Source organism: Syngnathus floridae, chromosome 2 (assembly GCF_059516105.1).
Source record: "Syngnathus floridae isolate MCC-2025c chromosome 2, RoL_Sflo_1.0, whole genome shotgun sequence".
In the NCBI taxonomy this organism is placed as follows: Eukaryota; Metazoa; Chordata; class Actinopteri; order Syngnathiformes; family Syngnathidae; genus Syngnathus; species Syngnathus floridae.
Window position 1 is genome coordinate 5,072,999 of NC_142414.1, and position 18,840 is coordinate 5,091,838.

The 18,840-nt window shown below is 42.0% G+C and overlaps 1 protein-coding gene across 1 annotated transcript in view; it reads left to right on the plus strand.

The window, feature by feature from the left end:
* fignl2 (fidgetin like 2) overlaps positions 1 to 13,064 on the plus strand; it is a 34,456-nt gene extending 21,392 nt beyond the window's left edge. The window contains exon 3 of the mRNA XM_088368523.1: positions 10,058 to 13,064. Coding sequence (XP_088224649.1) covers positions 10,058 to 12,096 — 2,039 coding nt within the window. The 3' untranslated portion in view covers positions 12,097 to 13,064. The remainder of the gene's footprint in view (positions 1 to 10,057) is intronic.
* Positions 13,065 to 18,840: the final 5,776 nt, after the last annotated feature.

Sequence of the window (18,840 nt, forward strand, 5' to 3'; positions counted from 1 at the left end):
GGCATTCTGCCAGACGTTCCCAGCACAACCCTCACAGTATGTTTGGGTCTGCCAGGTCGGACTGGCATCTTCCCCCACCATCGGAGCCAACCCACCACCAGGTGGTGATCACTTGACAGCTCCGCCACTCTCTTCATCCGAGTGTCCAAAACATGCGGCCGCAAATCCGATGACAAGACTTCAAAGTCGATCATCGAAATGCGGCCTAGGGTGTCCCGGTGCCAAGTGCACACATGGACACCCTTATGCTTGAACATGGTGTTCATTATAGAACACCGCTCGAGTTCTAATTGGGGGGGCCATTCCTCCCAATCACGCCCTTCCAGGTCTCACTATCATTGCCCACGTGAGCATTGAAGTCACACAGGAGAACGATGGAGTCCCCAGAAGGAGCGCTCTCCAGCACTTCCTCCAAGGACTTCAAATAAGGGTGGGTACTCTGAGCTGCCGCTTGGTGCACAGACACAAACAAAAGGCAGCACCCGTCCCCCCACCGAAGGCGGAGGGAGGCTACCCTCTCGTTCACCGGGGTGAACCCCAATGTGCAGGCACGCAGCCGGCGGGCAATATGTATACGCACACCTGCTCAACGCCTCTCTCCGTGGGCAAATCCAGAGTGGAAGCGAGTCCAGCCCCTCTCAAGAGGTCTTGTACCAGAACCCAAACTGTGTGTGGAGGCAAGTCCAACTATATGTCTAGTCGAAACTCTTCTGCCTCGCACACCAGCTCGGGCTCCTTTCCTGCAAGAGAGGCCCAGCTCACTTAGCACCCGACACCTTTGGCCCCTGCCACAGGTGGTGAGCCCATGGGAAGAGGGACCCACGTTTACTTTTTGGGCTGTGCCCGGCAGGGCCCCATGGGCCAGATGCTTGCCTTCAAGCTCCAACTCCAGGCCTGGCTCCAGAGAGGGGCCCCGATGACCTGCATCCGGGCGAGGGAAAACGAAATCCAACTGTAGTATTCCTCATAAGGGGTTTTTGTGAGCCGTGCTTTGTCTGGCCCCTCACCTAGGACCCTTTTGCCATGGGTGACCCTGCCAGGGGCATAAAGCCCCAGACAACTTGGCTTCTAGGATCATAAGGACACGCAAACCCCTCCACCACATCACTACCACCACACAGGGGCGTATTATGTGGGCGTAACATGTGAACCGACTAACCAATCAGAGGACATTACCTTTTACATAGATCGTAACGGTAAATCAGTCAGAGGACTGTACATAATACGTCCCTCCGCCGCCATTGATAAATAAACGCTCTAAAATGGCATCGACAAAGAGACATTTCGGCAATTGCAGATTTTCCTGATTTTCATTGTGTTATTCTCAGGTTTGGGTCGGGTGGCCAATTTCAGGTTTTTCTTTCGTGAAAAAAATGTAGTCGCGTTTCATCAGTGTTTTGTTTTTTTAATAATTTGGGGATTTAAAAAAAATCAAATGCATTTCAGTGGATGTCAATTATACACAGATTTTCACTATTCACTGGCCGGCTTGGTCCCTATCACCTGTGAAAAGCAGGGTTCCACTGTAACGTTTTACACTTATTATACACTATTCAGATCAATCAGTGTGCAGACATATGGAGCTGATCGTGACTGATCAACAAATTAATGGAGCTGATGAAAAATTGTGGTGCCCCTCCATGTTGCCCATACCTATCATAAATAAAAGAAATTATTAATACACTATTGTCTGTTGTTGAAAAGGTTGTTCATATTCATATGTTTCATATTTGAAGGCTAAACTAAGCCCCACATGGAAATGTACTTCATTATATTAGTGTGTGGTAATTGCAGGTGATAAAATGTCAATATTTTTTGATCACATCAAAAGCACCTGTATATGATCTTGAAGCACAAATATAACATGAAGTGTGCGGATTTGAACATTGCACTGCCATAATGAATAAATACCACTCATTAGTATGCTGGGGAGCTGGAGCCCAACCCAGCTGAATTTGGCTGAACAGCGACCTCAACTTGGACTGGTCAACAGTCACTTCCAGGACACTAATGGAGAAAGACAACCATTCACGCTTACAATCACACCTTCACTAAGTGGGAACTGTACCTATGCTGCCTGCATCCAAGACAGGCTACAACTGCTACACCACTGACTCACAGCCATAATATCAATAGTTAATGCTTGTTTATTGATACTCTATCATACCAGAGAACGATACGGTACACTGTGTATTTTGCCTTGTTGTGGGTCTCTGACAAGACATTGATTTGGAACTTTTACTACCTGCCAAGTCAGTTTGTAGCCTTTCTGTCTTGGCTCATACGCACCGTTGAAACAGTATGATGCACAAGGCGGCCACGAGAAAATGGCAACTGTGATACTTAGCACCTGCTGATCCTTAAAGTTCCTCAATTTAAAACAGTTCTCTGGGGTTTTAATAACTTGTCAGAGAAATTCTGTCATCAAAATACACTAAAGCTCAAGAATTACATCACACTTTACAACCTCTAATTCACCTCAATTCATTTTTAAATTAGGTTTTTGTTTTTTGGGGGGGGGTTCAGAAAGAAAGAAAGAAAGAAAGAAAGAAAGAAAGAAAGAAAGAAAGAAAGAAAGAAAGAAAGAAAGAAAGAACTGCCTACAGAATAATTCATTTATCTCTTTTTTATACTGTTTGTTTTATAAAACATGAGGTTTAAGATCTTTGTTAACTGAGCCAAATTTGTGGATTATAAAATCTGTTTCAGGCAATTAGAGGTAACATTCACTAAATGCAAAAAGTCATGCACACATTCGAGTGTGCTTCTGTGAGTGATGGACTAGAAATGTTGCTTGCTTGCAATTGATGATAGGTGGGAGGAGGGGTGAGGGTTGCTGAAGGGATGCTGAGTCCTGAAAGGAGTCCTTGATTGGATTGATCCACGGCCCTCATGTTTACAATTAGAACAGTTTAATAGCGCACTCTCCCAGAAGGCTTGCTGCCAGTGTGTCCATTTTGTTCCTTGGGGCAGGTAAAAACAAAAGCGCCATGAGAGGTAGAAGGAGATGGGAACCTCTTGGGAGCAGTGAAACAGCACCGGAGCCCTCCATTGCTGGGCTTCCTGCCAAGATAATGTTTCACCTCAACCGGCAATACCTTGTTATAGGAAACCATGAGTACTTAAACAGCTACTTGGGTTTCTCCCACGATAGCCAAGGCTGTCAGTCAGTCTGTTTACATGCACTTTAAAAAGAAAATAAGTCACTACAAATAAAAATTGAAACCACACTTTTAAAACGTTTGACTTTTTAAAAGATTGTTAATCCATCTAGACTGCTGCAATGAAAGGTTGGCATGACCGTTGTAAAATTGCAAACTTCATTATGTACACGGTTCAGCCTCTGTGGTCATGTAAACATCAAAATTGAATTGAAAAAACCAAAACAAAAGGTCAGCGTGTTTGCGCCACAAGAAAAAAAAAATCTTTAATGTGATAGCAAAGCAAATCCACATAACACCAAATTTTAACATTGTCTATTCCCTATCAATGGAAAATAGACACTTTAGTATAAGTCTGTGACAAATTAAAAGAAAACATTTAACAAAGTTTATTTGAGCTTCTCCTCACCCGAATGGAAAATTTGAGTAATAATTAATGTGTCGAGTCAAACTTTGTAAATGTGTTTTATATACAACTAGGATTCCATGAAATCTTTTGTTGAAAATGTGGACCAATTTATTTTGTTGATTCACTCCAGGATCATTTGATCATAGGATCAAATTTCTCTAAGGACGGCGTTGCGATCACGCCGCCAGCGGCCCAACTACACACAAAAAGGAGTAGTTTGCTAAAATGCTGAGTCAGATCCTGGCATAATGCCTTATACAACAATGTGAATAAGCCTTCTCAAATTTTCAGAGTTGTATTGACAGGCAGGACAAACATATTACCCAAATTTAAACATTTTGAGTGAGATAATTTTTGGGGAAAAAAAATACTTAAATTGGGTTCTTGTATACAATATAGGTTCGCTGTTCAGCAGTTTTATACAGCCTTTGAATTCTATCTTTTTAAGCACAAGATGTCATTGAATCGGAATGGAGTAGGGCGACCAAATACAGCTTGGACCAGGGTTTATTGGAGAACTCAAAGACAGACTATAAGAAGCTCGACTAGGGACAAGACTAACTGAACAAAAAGACAAGATAAAGACAAGATAAAGACAGGAAGGAAGACGAGACGAGAGACGAGAACAATCCGACGGGTGTGACGCAGACAGGATTTATATACGCGACAGGTAACGAGAGGCAGATGACTTTGATTAGTACATAGATTGTGAGTAGACATAAGGGAGGGGTGAACATATTCAAACATTTTTACATGCATTGAGAAATGGTGACGTACATTGGTTCAATGAAAACACTAACACATGTATTAGTGTTTTCATTGAACCAATGTACGTCACCATTTCTCAATGCACGTCTGTCCATATTCACAGTAGCATTTTTTGTCATACATCTGGTTAGAAAGTCTGTGATATTACATATGTACCCCCCCCCCATCCTCATACCACTGATGACAAATTGTAGACCCCTCCATCATTTAAGTTGCCCACCCGTGATTGTTTTTGTTTTTTTTCAGTACTCGACCAGGTGGCTGTTTATGACCTTATCGGTACTGTAGTTTGGAGAACAGATGTGGGTCAGTAAAAAGCAGCAGGATAAGCATACACTCTGGGAGTGCTGCTGTCGATTTACATGCTTTCTCCTGTGAGAAAGTTCAGCACCGAGTTGTAGAGGGATGTCTTGGATGATTGAGCTGTAGGGGGGTCTTCTGTGCCGGTGTGTCGTCATGTGAATCTAAGTGGCCAAATAAGTTCGTTTGGTACTGTGATGTACTCTCACAAGTCTGTCGTGGAGGTTTATTACCTGAGAGAGCTTGGCTGTTGATGAAGTAGGCAAATATTTTTTGCTTTATTGTTGTGATTCCTTCTCTCATTGCATGGGACAGTTAGCCCTAGCTGCTGCCCGCCCTGCAGCATCACCACCTCTAAAAGCTATTTAAACTGAGAGGTAGAGAGAGAGGGGGAGAGAGCGAGAGAGAGAGAGAGAGAGAGAGAGAGAGAGAGAGAGAGAGAGACGGGACCTTTACTTACCTGTACCTTTTCAGCTTTGGAGGTGATTATCAGTATTACAATATGGTGATACATATGAATATACGTACATCCGATGTATATCAGTAGTTCTTAACCTGGGTTCGATCGAACCCTAGGGGTTCGGTGAGTCGGCATCAGGGGTTCGGCAGAGCTGGTATATCATTGTCCCCCCTCCCCGCCCGCAGATGGCCGAACACACCTGAATGTCGTGTAAATTCGCGATAACGCATATCTGAACTGGTCTTGAAAAAGCAACAGCAGAAGTCACACTGATTTGCTGGTATGTCATTCCCCCCCCAACCCTTACCATAATCCCCCCCACCCCCATAGAGGGGTTCGGTGAATGCGCATATGAAACTGATGGTGTTCGGTACCTCCAAAAAGGTTAAGAACCACTGATGTATATAAATAGTTTTTTGTATGGCACATATAAATGTTTAGTTGTGTTTTTAACTTAGTGTTACGATTTAAAATTAATAGAAGGCTCTAATGTTACTTATAACTGCATTAGTAGGGAAGTTCTAGTCGGACGTATGTGAGCATGTGCGCTCGTCTGTCGCATATCGCAGAATAGGAAACAAAAGCGTCTCGCTCACTGGGAAATAGTTTGCATATGTGTAGGACTCTACTGATACTACTGCATTAAGGATTATTAAAACAATAAGTCTTATTTGATTGAGGGTGATTCACCTGACATGTCACCCTAGGACAAGTAATTTGTGGATGATGTCATAATGGTCAACTGTTGGGCAAGCTACAAAATAAGTCTAAAATTAGCTACGGTTTTACTGTACACCCATGCACCATAAAGAGGGTAGTGTGAAACGGTGTCAACATTTGAATAACTGTTTTATAAAATTTGAATAGCGTTGAGTAAACTGCCTGGGTGTGCTGTCTGTTGCTCAGTAATGGTGTGTTAAGTTCATAGCTGTAATGAGATAAAGTCACACACAAGTCTCAAGTCTTCACCCTCAAGTCTTAAGCAAGTCCCAAGTTACGCAGGAAGAGTGATGGTATTGTGGAGCATGTGGACTAGCAACAAGCCTAGCCTGAATGTTTCCATGCTTACCCTATTTGTGTGGCCTCTCACAGTGTTTCCAGTGCATCCAATTCAGGTCTAATACAGCAGCTGATGGAACTGAACACGGTGCAAGTAAACTGGACTTAACAGGGATATATGAAACAATGCACAGACTGAACTTGGTGTCAGTAACATTTGTACACGTATAAAGTTGTAAATGTAGTTACTTTCTTGAGGCCGCACTGGTCTAATTTGAAGTCCAGGCCATCCACAAGGCTGCTTTTGGAGCTGTGTCTTCATCACACATGCCAACTAAAGGTTGCAGCTCATGCTGTTCCCTCGATAAATCCCAGGCTCACACAAAAGCTCTCTGTGGACGGCTACTGAATAGATTAATACGATTTCCATAATTAGAAAGGCCTTCAACAATAGGATCGTTCAGCCTTTGTCTCAGGAACAACGTGATTGTCCGAGCTACGCACGCCTGCTGGATGGTCGTCCGCCACAATGGCCGCACAGACAGTAAGGCGGTCAACAGAGGAACATCTGTCCCCCTTGGGACCATGGAACACTCACGCATGCAGTGGGAAGTTTAAATGTGCATATCCTTTAGCTTTTTATCAGTCTCCTTGCAGCCGGGTGAGGTCATTGGTCAGCAAAAAGAGATGTGTGTTCAAATGTTTACTTATAGCCAATCGCTGGAGCGGCGTGTCTGCTCAGTCCGTAAAATTGTGCAATAATGATCTACTTTGCTTTTATTAATGCAGCAATTTAGTCATAGTTCCTATTCCATCACAAGACCTATTGACAGAAGTTCACGATTAGGGATTCCTGCAAAGGTGTTTGCAGTAACTGAAAGCTGCTGTTGTAACCCACAGTTTGTCCATACTAATAAAAAAGCCTTTAAAAATACATTTCTATTTTGCACCCCTTTGTAACCTGTGTGCTTGGTCAATTTAATTCATGTATCATGTATACCGACTAAATTCAAAACGAATTTAAAAACTATGTAATAACAGTAAAAGTGTGAGATGCAGATTTATTTTCAAGGCCCAGACTTTATTAAACAAGACACCCTCTGGACCTTCTCACCCTGTTTGTCCTCATTGTTTGCCTTTAATGATGTTTGAAATAAATGTTCAACATATTTTAAAACACTTTTTAGATTGATTAATTTATTTATTAAATGCTGTTGCACATCATTGGTTTAAATCAGAACTCCTCATGGAGCAGCCCTGATGAACTCTAATGACACAATGTGCACATTGTCCTGATTTAGAGAACTGTAATCTTGTATTCTTCAGTGAATCCATCTACACCACAACGCCACCATGTAGTTTTGGGATTGCTAACACTCTCAATGCGGCTCCATGCAACATTGAGCATGCAACAAATACGTGGATAACAAACTTTAGTATACACTTGTAGAAAATAATTATTCTCCTTCTGAACACTTACTGAGGTGCCTAAGGGCAGCTAGCTGTCCAGCACATTGGTCAGTGGGTAGAGGGGGAGTGGTGGGGATTTATTGTGAAAGAAGTCCATTCTGCAGCAGGAGTACACTGATGATGGAGTGGACAGCAGTTAGCCTGCCTCAATGAGTCCTCTAATGTTAGCTCCGGCCCGCTTAGAGAGGACGTAGCGCCTGCTGTCAACTTTCCCCTCCTTCCTTCCTCCTTCCTTTCATGCCTCCCTCCTTGCTGCAGGTTTTATGAGCTCCCCTGGGCTCCCATCCATCTCTGTCACACACAGGCCCTATTATTGGAGCTGCTCAGAAACTGGTCAGGCTGCAGATGGGAAGGGCCTGCAGGACATATATGCTTTCAGCAACCCTGATAAAGAGCTGCAATTCAGACCACAAACATACACGGTCAATGGGGTGTCTCGGGCTTGATGTGTGTGAGAAGCGGCTCTGGTGAGTCTTGGCCATGCCGGGTGTCACTGCCGAAAGCTTAAGGGAAGTACTTGAACTACGTTGGCCATTGGGAATCTAAGGCAATGGATTTGAATATGAAGCACGTTATAATCCCAGAGCCATCTGGTCTGCTGGTCTCATCTGACTGAATAAATAACGTGCGTAATCTGAAAACACACAGACGTTTTGAAAAAGAGTAAAGGAGGAGGAGGCCAAAGTTTAGCAGTGAGTGGAATATCCGGTTGCAGATATCGAGATTTGATTTAGACGGCAATAAGATACCTGGCTCCACATACGTAGACAGCCAGCTTTTGTTTATGTAGCTCTCTCTCTCTCTATTTCTCTCGCTCTCTGTATGTCTCTCTCTCTCTCTCTCTCTCTCTCTCTCTCTCTCTCTCTCTCTCTCTCTCTCTCTCTCTCTCTCTCTCTCCGTCACCTCTCCACCTCAGGCTGATTCATGACAGTTCAATAATGCCAAGTTATTTGTGGAATGTCAAGTTAGCACCCCAGCGAGAAGTAGCGCAAGTCTTTTTGGACTTGTGATAACGCAAGTCACCACACAGAATATGCAGTCAGATTGGTTAGATAAAAACAAGATATCAATATAGCTATTTTTTGCAAGGCATGCAGCTTGTGACCCCTTTTACACTGTGCCATGAGTTTAATTAGAAAAATCACACACTTGCTGTGGGATCATTGAGTAAACAAATACTTTAAGGGCAATGTGCTTTTGCCAAAAGAACAGACAGTCCACCTTTCCAGCGTCCCATGAGAGATTGTACTTATGTGCTGCACACTATGGTGCACTACTAAATCCCCCCCCCCCCCCCCCCCTCCACCTTCCCCACCCCATCTGCCTTTCTCACTCTCTCTACAGCAATGTCCGCCTCCCTTCCCTCGGTCTCGCCGGCTCAGGAGCCTGTGCAGCTCCGGTCTATGAAGGGTAGGTGGGGTGGAGTGTATTGGTGGGTGGTAAAGAGGGGTGCAGGGCAGAGAGAGGAGGTATTCAGTGCCCTGAAAGATAACAATAGTTCTCCTGGGAGATCTGTAGATGCTGGCACTATACATGAAATAGCATAATATACATAAATTTGTACAGCACATATGCAGCCACCAGATCAGCTTTTACCCATGCCTCTCCATACCCCCAACATTCTTTCTGTAGCATCCTTTTTTTCTCTCTGATAAAAGTGATCAGAGTCTGCTAGTACAGCACAGCACAGGGATGTTCCTTCAGGCTAAAACAAATTACTGCATCTATTTTCTATAGAGCTTGTTCTCATTTGGGTTGTAGCTAACTTGGAGTCATTTCAGGCTAACTTTGGATGAGTTCACCTTTGACTGTTTGCCAGTCAGTCACAAGGCATACTTGAGATAACGAGCATTCACACTCACATCTATGAACAATTAAGAGTCGTCATATAACACAATTTGCATGTTTTTGTAACGTGGGAGGGACCTGGAGTACTTAGAGAAAACCCTGTTTTCTGATTATTGTCATCTTTTGAACCAGTCTTTTTTCCCAACAAAGCTTTCAAGACATGCTGCCCCTTTATCATCTTGACAGGGTTCGTGAACGTCTGCATCATTCCACTAAAAAACACATACTGTAGCCATATTGATTTACCACATTGACCTTAGAAGACTAGCATAAAAATTGTGAATTTTTGGTATTGATTTTTTTGTTGTTGTTTTTAGAATTTACATTTTGATGATTAATAAGATCCGTTGTGTTGGCGGGGTCATACATAGAATAAACAATGTGTCATTATTATAGCAGATAGTTTATGCATGTTCTCTTTCATTTAAGTAATTTCATTCTCGGGGTATTGAAACACTCGCAACTGCCCTGCTCTGCTTGTCTGAGACCAGACTGCCTGTACATTTTCAATTTACTCCTCATGTTTCTCCTACCAGAAGGCAGCAAAGTGAGTTTGATTGGAATAGCCCCAATTATAATTTTCATAAAAAAGGAAAACGTTGTTGAACATGACGATAAGAATTACTTTCTGTTTTTTGTCAGGCTTATTCAAGATGCACTGGAACCCAGAGCATGCCCAGTCTCTTAGCCAGTGGCCTGAGCAACACCTGGACGTCTCCTCCACCACCTCCTCACCGGCAGACAAGTCGGAATTCTATTCCAGCCGTGGCCGCAGCTCCTACAACTACTCTTGGGCCAACAATGACATCTCCGCCCTCACAGCTTCCAATCTGTTGAAGCGCTATGCTGAGAAATACACCGGCGGACTGGATTCAACATTTGAGCGGACACCTCCTGTGGGCACCTACCCAGAGCAGAGTGCCTTCGGGGGTCTCAGTAGCCAGAAGCCTGAACTGGAAGCCTGGCCGCTGACACAAACCTCTGATGGCTCCTACTCCCTTGTGCCCCCTGGAAGCCACGAGAGCCTGTCCACTTCCAAGGCTGTGGCCACGGGCGCAGGCCCTGCCGGGATTGGCAGTGTGTCAGTGGTGAACAGCAACCTCTCAGACTCCGGCTACAGTGGCGGTAGTTCCTGCAGCGGCTCCAATGACTATCCCTCCAGCTACAATGGCACCTATCTCTCATCTGCATACTGCCCCCAACCCAGTGCAGCACTTCCTCCTGCCTCCCTTCATACACTTCAATCCACCCCCGCTGTGGTACCCAGTTATAGTCCGACCACACCTGTCTATAGCTACCCGCCCAGCACATATTCTCCCCAGAACAGCCTTGCCCCCAGCTATAGCCACCCCTCTGCAACATACTTACCCTCAGGTCTGCCAGCGCCCACTCCTGTTCCTCCTCGGCCCTCGGTGGTAGGTAGCAACTACAGTTACCAGACCACCAACACTGGCACATCCGAGTCTGTTGGGCTGTTGAAAAGAAAAGCATTTCACATGGCTGTAGAAGGGAATGAAGTTGGGGACAGCACTTGTTACAAGAAATACAGCTACGATGCGCAGAAGGCTGGTGAAAACTCACCATACAGTGTGAGTGACAAAGCACATTGCCACGGAAACAGATTCAGCAGTTCAGTAAGCAATACAGAGCCACAAAAGTTTAAACCTAGCAAATCCTCCTCGCCGCCCCTGGTATCTCCCCAGTATGGGCCAGTTGGTGAGTACAGTCCTCCTGCTGGAATGACAGGAGATAACGCAGCAGGGGAGCAGGCCTTGACCCAACAACAGCAGCAACAGAAACAGTGCTCTGAGGTCCACAAAGCTTCTTCATTGTGTTGTCCAACTGTTAAAAGTCTGAAGAGTCCGGACCCCCTTGTGTTGGACCTGATTGACGAGGAGATTTTGGACTGCAGCCCAGCCCTAAACTGGGGCGAGTTGGCTGGCCTCACTCACATAAAGGCTGCTTTGGAAGAGGACCTCCTGTGGCCTGTCCTGAGGCCCAGTCAAGTGATGCAGCCACCAAGAAGCATCCTACTGTTTGGCCCCCGTGGAGGGGGTAAATCCACCTTGACTCATTCTCTGGCTTCACAAATCGGAGCTTCCCTCTACCGACTGAGCGGTGCCTTGTTGGCTTTGAAAGGAAAAGCGGAGGTAGAACACATTCTGGGATCTGTATTGGAGGTGGCGGGTGCGCGGCAGCCATCAGTGGTGCTGCTAAGCCAAGTGGAAACCATGGAGGAAGAGGGCCTGCGACAGACACTGCGCACCTTCTTGGAGAACGCCCTTATGAGCACGGGTTTGGTGATTGTCGTATGCACCACCAGAAGACCGGATCTACTGCAAGACGCGTTTCATCGTAGCTTCACCAAACGCTACCATGTCGGCCTGCCAGATGCGTGTATGCGTCGGGAGGTGCTGTTGCAAGCTCTTTCGCCTCAGGGCTACAGTCTGAGTCAGCGGGAGCTGAGCGCGGTGTCGAAGCGTACTGAAGGCTATTCTGTGTGGGAGCTCCTGCAGCTCAGTCAGGAGGCGCTCTCCTCAGCATCAGCCCCCACTGGGGCAAGACATGGCAAAGCCCCGACCTTCACAGACTTTGAGAATGCTTTCTGCAAGGTGCGCCCACACAACACCACAAAAGAGCCTGATACTTGTATAGAATGGAGCAAAATATATAGCTACTAATGAGTCAGCCAGTCACTGTACCATGACCCCACTATTTGAATGTTTGGTTCATATTTTTTTTCATTGCAAATCATGCAGCCAAAAGAGCCAGCAAGTATGAGAAATCCCCCATGTAAGAGGAAGCTGAAAACACATTCATTTGACTGGCATTGGTTAGCTATGAAGATCCACAATATTTTCTTTTTACCCCAAAAGAAAAGAAATGTGAACTGACCTTGATGAGTAGTGTAGCTTTTAATGGAAAAATCAAATAATTACTTGGAAACTCAGATTCTGTTTCGCTCGGGTCCAGCACAAAATCAATGATTTGTTGCTAGGTGACGTGGTCCAAGGTAATGGATAATCAGGGTTGGGTAAATCCTTACATTTGTGTGCTTCTCTCAGGATTCTCTTTATTGCCAATCCATTTCCATGTACAAGTCCAAACTCATGTTCTTTGCTTTCAACAACATTCTTTGACCAAAAACATGACAAGCCAAATGTTCTATCCTTCTAATCAAACCGAATGGCTGAAGTCCCAATGCTTGCTAGCTACTCGCCAAATACTCAAGTTACTTCATCCAATGAGAAGTACTTCACACGTCTCATTCAATGACTTCACCTCAACACTCATGCTTAAATAAGATTAAAAAAAATTGCTTTATTCCTCCTGACCTTCTGTCCTTAAATTTCATAGCCACCACAATGAATGACAAGCACATTCCTCCTCAACTGCTGCGGTCCCACCTGCACACCACTTCTTTGTCTGTTTCTTTTCTGTCGTCTTGTTTGATATGCTCAGGAAGAATGTCTTTACCTCAGAAATAAGAAAGAAAGAATGTATGTAATCTTTGGGGTCTCAGTGGTGAAAAGCGAGGAGAAAGCTTCTTAAAAGACATTGTAGCTGGGCTTTTATCCCCAGGAGAGAAACTTGAATATGGTACAAGAGTCACATTGAGTGTAATTCAGGTATTTCAAAGGATATTTGATGCCATAAATCCATTTATCGTTTTATATATATATATATATATATATATATATATATATATATATATATATATATATATAGTGTATATATATATAGTATATATAGTGTATATATATAGTATATATATATATATAGTATATATATATAGTATATATATATATAGTATATATATATATAGTATATATATATATAGTATATATATAGTATATATATATATATATATAGTATATATACGTATATATATATATATATACGTGTATATATATATATATATATATATAAAATATATATGATTGTTCTTTCTTTTAGACCACCACCCTTATTTTATTGTAGTTGATGTTGGGATAGTTGTTGTCTTTAAGAAATACTAATGTAGGATACAAAACTTCATTCTTGTTGCACAAACTGCTTTTTATTTAAGTTTACAATTGAAAAAATTACATCATGTAGCTTAGCTTTCATAAAACTTCAAAGTATTTCCAGTGAGTGGATGTTGGACGTCAATCTAACATATGTAGATCATGCTATCACACGTCATTTCATTTATGTTAGCACTCTGAGAAGCCAGGCATCCATTCATCTAAAGTACATTTTTAATAAAATCTGTCCTCATTAGGGTTGTTGGTGAGCCAGTTCTCTTTGACAACAGAATCAGTTTACACCTTGGACGTTTCGCCAGTCTATCGCAGAGCACATAGTGACAGCCGCGCCCACTCACATTCACACCAATGGACAATTTAGAGGTCTAAGATGACTTTTGGTGAGAGAAGAGGAAAACAGAGTGCTTCAATGAATGAACATAAATATGGGTCACATCACTTAATCAATTATTGTTATCAATCATAACCAGCACTTAATAATGGGCTGGACTAAAATCCCATGTAGACAAAATTTGTGGTACCCCTCTGTAAATGAGAATATATTAATAATAATAATAATAATCGCCCGCGACTCCCGTGGGGACAAGCGGTACAGATGATGGATGGATGGATGGATAATAATAATAATAATAATAATAATAATAATAATAATAATAATAATAATAATAATGAATGCATGATAATAATGAATAATATAACAATCATAACAATACTAATAAATCGTAAAATTATAATACAGTAATAGGAATGATAAACAAATAATGAAAGCTAACCAATGAAAATCAGATATCGCTTTTCAATGTTGACTCAAGAGCAATATTTTTATAAACACGTGAAACATGACTGGACAAAAATGATGGTACCCATTGACACAATGTTTTGCTTCACATAAAGCTGATGCAGCTTACCAAAAAGCTAGTACCGTTCTACCTCATCTGTCCATAGTACATTCCCCCAGAAGCTTTGTGGTTCGTTAATATACTGTTTGGCTTTTTTGCTGAAAGAACGACAGATGGTACCACGTGACAAAGATGTACCAATACCTTGTAGTTTATCTTTAATGTCTTTGCAATTGCACTGGGCTCTTTTGTTACACTTCACTTTGTCTCTAAATTTTAAATATGTTTCTAATTTTTCAGCAATTTTTGGCCACGTCTAGGGAGGGTGGCTACAGCCCCACAGACCCTAAACATCTGAATTAAACATGTCATCACAGGGACCTCAAGCTGCTTGGAGATGGTCTCATAGACTTGACCTTTAACCTACTTGTCCATTTTCCCCAATGTCCTAAAACGGGTTTTCAACTGGTTTTGTCTAAGAGACCACCATTATAACCTAGAGCAACTCGGGGACCACTGCTTTGGCAGAATATCTCGGCTACATTTGACATAATTTGGATGGGCAAATGATTAACAAAATTAGCTGGAAAATAAATCAAGTCTAAATAATAAATCCATTTTATTTTTAAAAATGTTAAAATTTATTTCCATTTCTAATTTTACGGACCACCTGCAGTACCGTCACAGAACACTGGAGGGCCGCGGACCATCTGATGAGAATCCTTGTCCTAAAACATTGCTCTCATTCAAGACATTTTATTTATACAACGCATTTCACAATAGCTGGAGTTGTAACAAAACCCTTTCCATATCACAATGAGCCCGCCGTAAAGACAGTAAACTAAACAGTGGAACAGTAAATTAAACCACAAATTAAAATACTGTAGTAGAACAACAACAATAAAGTCAGTCAAAAGCCAAAGAATAAAAATGGGTCTTCAAACGAGTTTTAAAAGTGGAGAGTGGGATTGTCTAACCTTTAAGGGGAGGTCATTCCAGAGGGAAGGATCGGCAAAAAAAAGGCTCGATCCCCACTGAGGCTCCACTTAGACCTCAGCACTTCCAGTAGCGCAGTGTTTCCCAACCACTGTCCCGCGGCACACTGGTGTGCCGTGAGAGACGTTCAGCTGTGCCGTGGGATTGTCCAATATTAATTACGGAGCGCATTGTAAACAGGATCGCCAAACCACTGGCCAGTTCGCGCAAGGCCTGGTCAGCCACTTGCTAATCGTGCATGTGTGGAGAATCGGAGAATCTTGAGATTTCATATTGTGTCGATCTGATTGTATTGCATTGGCACATATTCAGTTTATGTGTGTGTTGCTGTGTGCTTTTGCTAACAGTGACAGACACTATGACGGTTGTGGTGCGTTTGTGGAATAGAATGGAAATCAGAGCATGCATTTCAACCGGCGAACCTGAATTGGTTATTTTTCACATACGTAAAATAAGCAGTCAAGTCGAGATTCGTCGACTGTGATAGCCACTCAGCTGCTGTCAGAACAGCAGAGCGTCTTTAAAAGTGACTTTGTTCTTATTGTTGCAATATTTATAGACCTAGTCTAAAACAGTAAACAAAATCACGTTGATTCTTTTATTTTAATCACAATCACTTTAAATAGTTTATTTCTTACACCGTCTAAAACCTTTTTAAAAAACTGTCACTTTTATTTAAAAAAAGGAATACAATTTAAAGAATATTTAGTATTTATTTCTATTAAATTATTCAACTCTCCATACATATATAGGAATAGGACTGTACGTGTTTCGTTGTAATATAACTGATTTTAATATAGGAGCTTAACAGTCTTTTGTTGGCGGCGTGCCGCGAGATTTTTTCCAATGAAAAGGTTTGCCGTGATTGAAAAAAGGTTGGGAAACACTGCAGTAGCGTATGGTCTACGGACATGAAGCCTCCATGTTGAGGCCATATCTTGCCGTGATATGTTGGATTCTGTGGCTCCAGTAAAAATACTGAACATAACATGTCACCAACCGGCACAGTGACGAGTTGTCATCCTTTAACTTGATTTGCAAGTTTGAAAACAAATATGATCCTAATTCGAGGACACACCTTGTGTCTAATGATTTTTAGGCTTTACAAGTGGTACCATTATTTTGGTCTCAGCCCATTTCACCAGTTCAAATGCAACACTTCAAAAGCAATGTCTGATTTTGGTTAATTTTCATTGAATTTTGATTTATCATACTTTTATGTTTTCCCGATTTATTTATTATTATTATTCTTTTCATTAGTAGAGGGTTACCAACCGTTTTTTATCTTCTCCTCAAGCACCCAAGCAAGCATCCTTCACCTTCCCTGGAAATCCTGTGATTGATTTTTAGTCAGTCCAATGCAACGCTTGGTCAATCACACTGACCATCTTGCAAAGTGGCGAGTACAACAAAGTCAACTTTGTAATTATTTATGAAATATACTACATGATGACTCGTAACAAGAGTAGTTTGTCCAAAAAAAAATGGTTTGACTTTTTACACTTTCTTTGCATTCATAAAGTTTTTCTTGTATAATTTCTGTAACAATTTCTACCTCATTTGTTTGCGACATAGTGGACATGAAAGTTTTTATTTCATGTCTTTTTTTTGATGTTGCTGAATTTTGAAATTGATAATGTTCTTAAACTGTAATGGTCTACCTCAGAAAAAAGACTGTATTTTAAAAAGAAGAGTATCACACAAATATTAAACAGAATCTGTCAATATTGCACACCATGGGGTGCTTTGCTTATTTTTGTGACCTTCACCTTTGTGATGCATCATGTTGCGGTCAAGCCTATCAATGTACTTTAGTTTATCAGCTTTTTAACCAAACACCCTTTGAAAAAGAGCTTCACAAACGTTTTGAGCAGATAAGTCACAATAAAAGGTTTACTAAACAATACATGTGCACCATAATTGGGTATGCAAATGACTTTAAATCACCTACGAGTGATGAACAGCTCCTCACATTCACTTTTTCATGAACAAACCCTTATTCAAATTCAGGTGTTGAGGGCTTATTTTTTTAACTTTCCATGGGGGTCGTCATGTTGGGTTTCGTAAAGTACATTTTAAAGTAAAGTATAGTGCATTTTTTCTATAGATAGATCGGTGTGCAAAAATTGGAGTTTGGAAGCAGATTGAGGTCTCCAAAAGGCCATTCATTCATCAGAATGATATTAATGCACTTTAAAAAGACATTGCTTTTAACCAGTAATCTCACAAGCTCTGCAGGAAAGAAAGTATCCCTGAAAGTATCCATTCACCGGTATTTTATTAAAATGACTGATGACACTTAAATTTGTGACATTAACCCATCAATCTGTAACTCACAAGGGTAGGAAACAAAAAGCAAACATTCAGATGGACTTTGGGATGATTATGAGTGTTGTGCTGCAGGAACATTTCCAGTCCTACTTAATTTGTCCCAAAAATATTTTGAAAAGAAAATTTTCACTTTTTAAATAATTATTGGCATATTTGTTAAAGCTGTCAGAATAATCTGACAGCACTGTGAGAGAAAATTAGCCGTCTTTGCATGCATCTCATACCTTTAATTTGATTTTAAACGAACCACCGTGCCTGATCAATCAGAGACAAAATGCATGATTGACAAACGTGCTCGCAGGCGCACTCATAGTGAGCAAAACCAAGCAGCCTCAAACTGAACTATTTGGGCTTCAAGCACTTTGTTGAAACTAAAATGGAATAACCATTACTGAAAGATAAAATAAAAGCCCATTCCTTAATTGCCAACAAATGGGCATAAGACATGGAAATAAAACCAGTGCGAGGGACCTGTGGCAGCTGACATTCAGAAGCAAGGTGGAACTAGCAACATTTCTGCTGCACAGGTAAGATTTGGCACCTCTTTTTCTTTTTTAATTGATATAGTACATTCTAGCAGCAGTGCCTCCCCACAGATGGAGGGCCTTTCAATATCAGAATATCCGAGACTGTAATGTGTGTGTGTGTGTGTGTGTGTGTACGCGCGCGTGTGTGTGTGTGCGTGTGCGCGCGCGCGTGTGTGTGCGTGTGTGTTCGTGTGTGTGTGTGTGTGTGTGTGCGCGCGCGTGTGTACGTGGGTGTGCGTGCGTGCGTGCGCGCGCGCGCGTGCATCACTTGAAGTGACAACACACGTGAAAATCGTGCATATATTTGTGGATCTGAAAAACACATGAGAATCCACTGTAGCCTGTATTTGTGGATTGGAAAAACGTGAAAATCACAAATATAATGTGGCTCTGAAAACGTGAAAATCGCGGATGTATTTGTGTGAATAATTCTGACAGATCTCTCTCCATATGTAATAGCTGCAGGAGCCATGCAAAAAAAGAACCGGCTTGGAAAATGGAGCGACGAAGGTGGCGTATCTGGTGAGTGTATTGATTTCTTTACAGCTATTAAACTGTCAACCAAGATTGAATTTTTCAGCCAAAGTACTAACACAAGTAACAGATTTATTTGCACCAGATTGACTAGCAATGTTCAGACATTTTATGCAGGAAAAGCCCCTCCAATTTTCTGCTTGAAGCAACCCACGTAAAGTTGCACACAA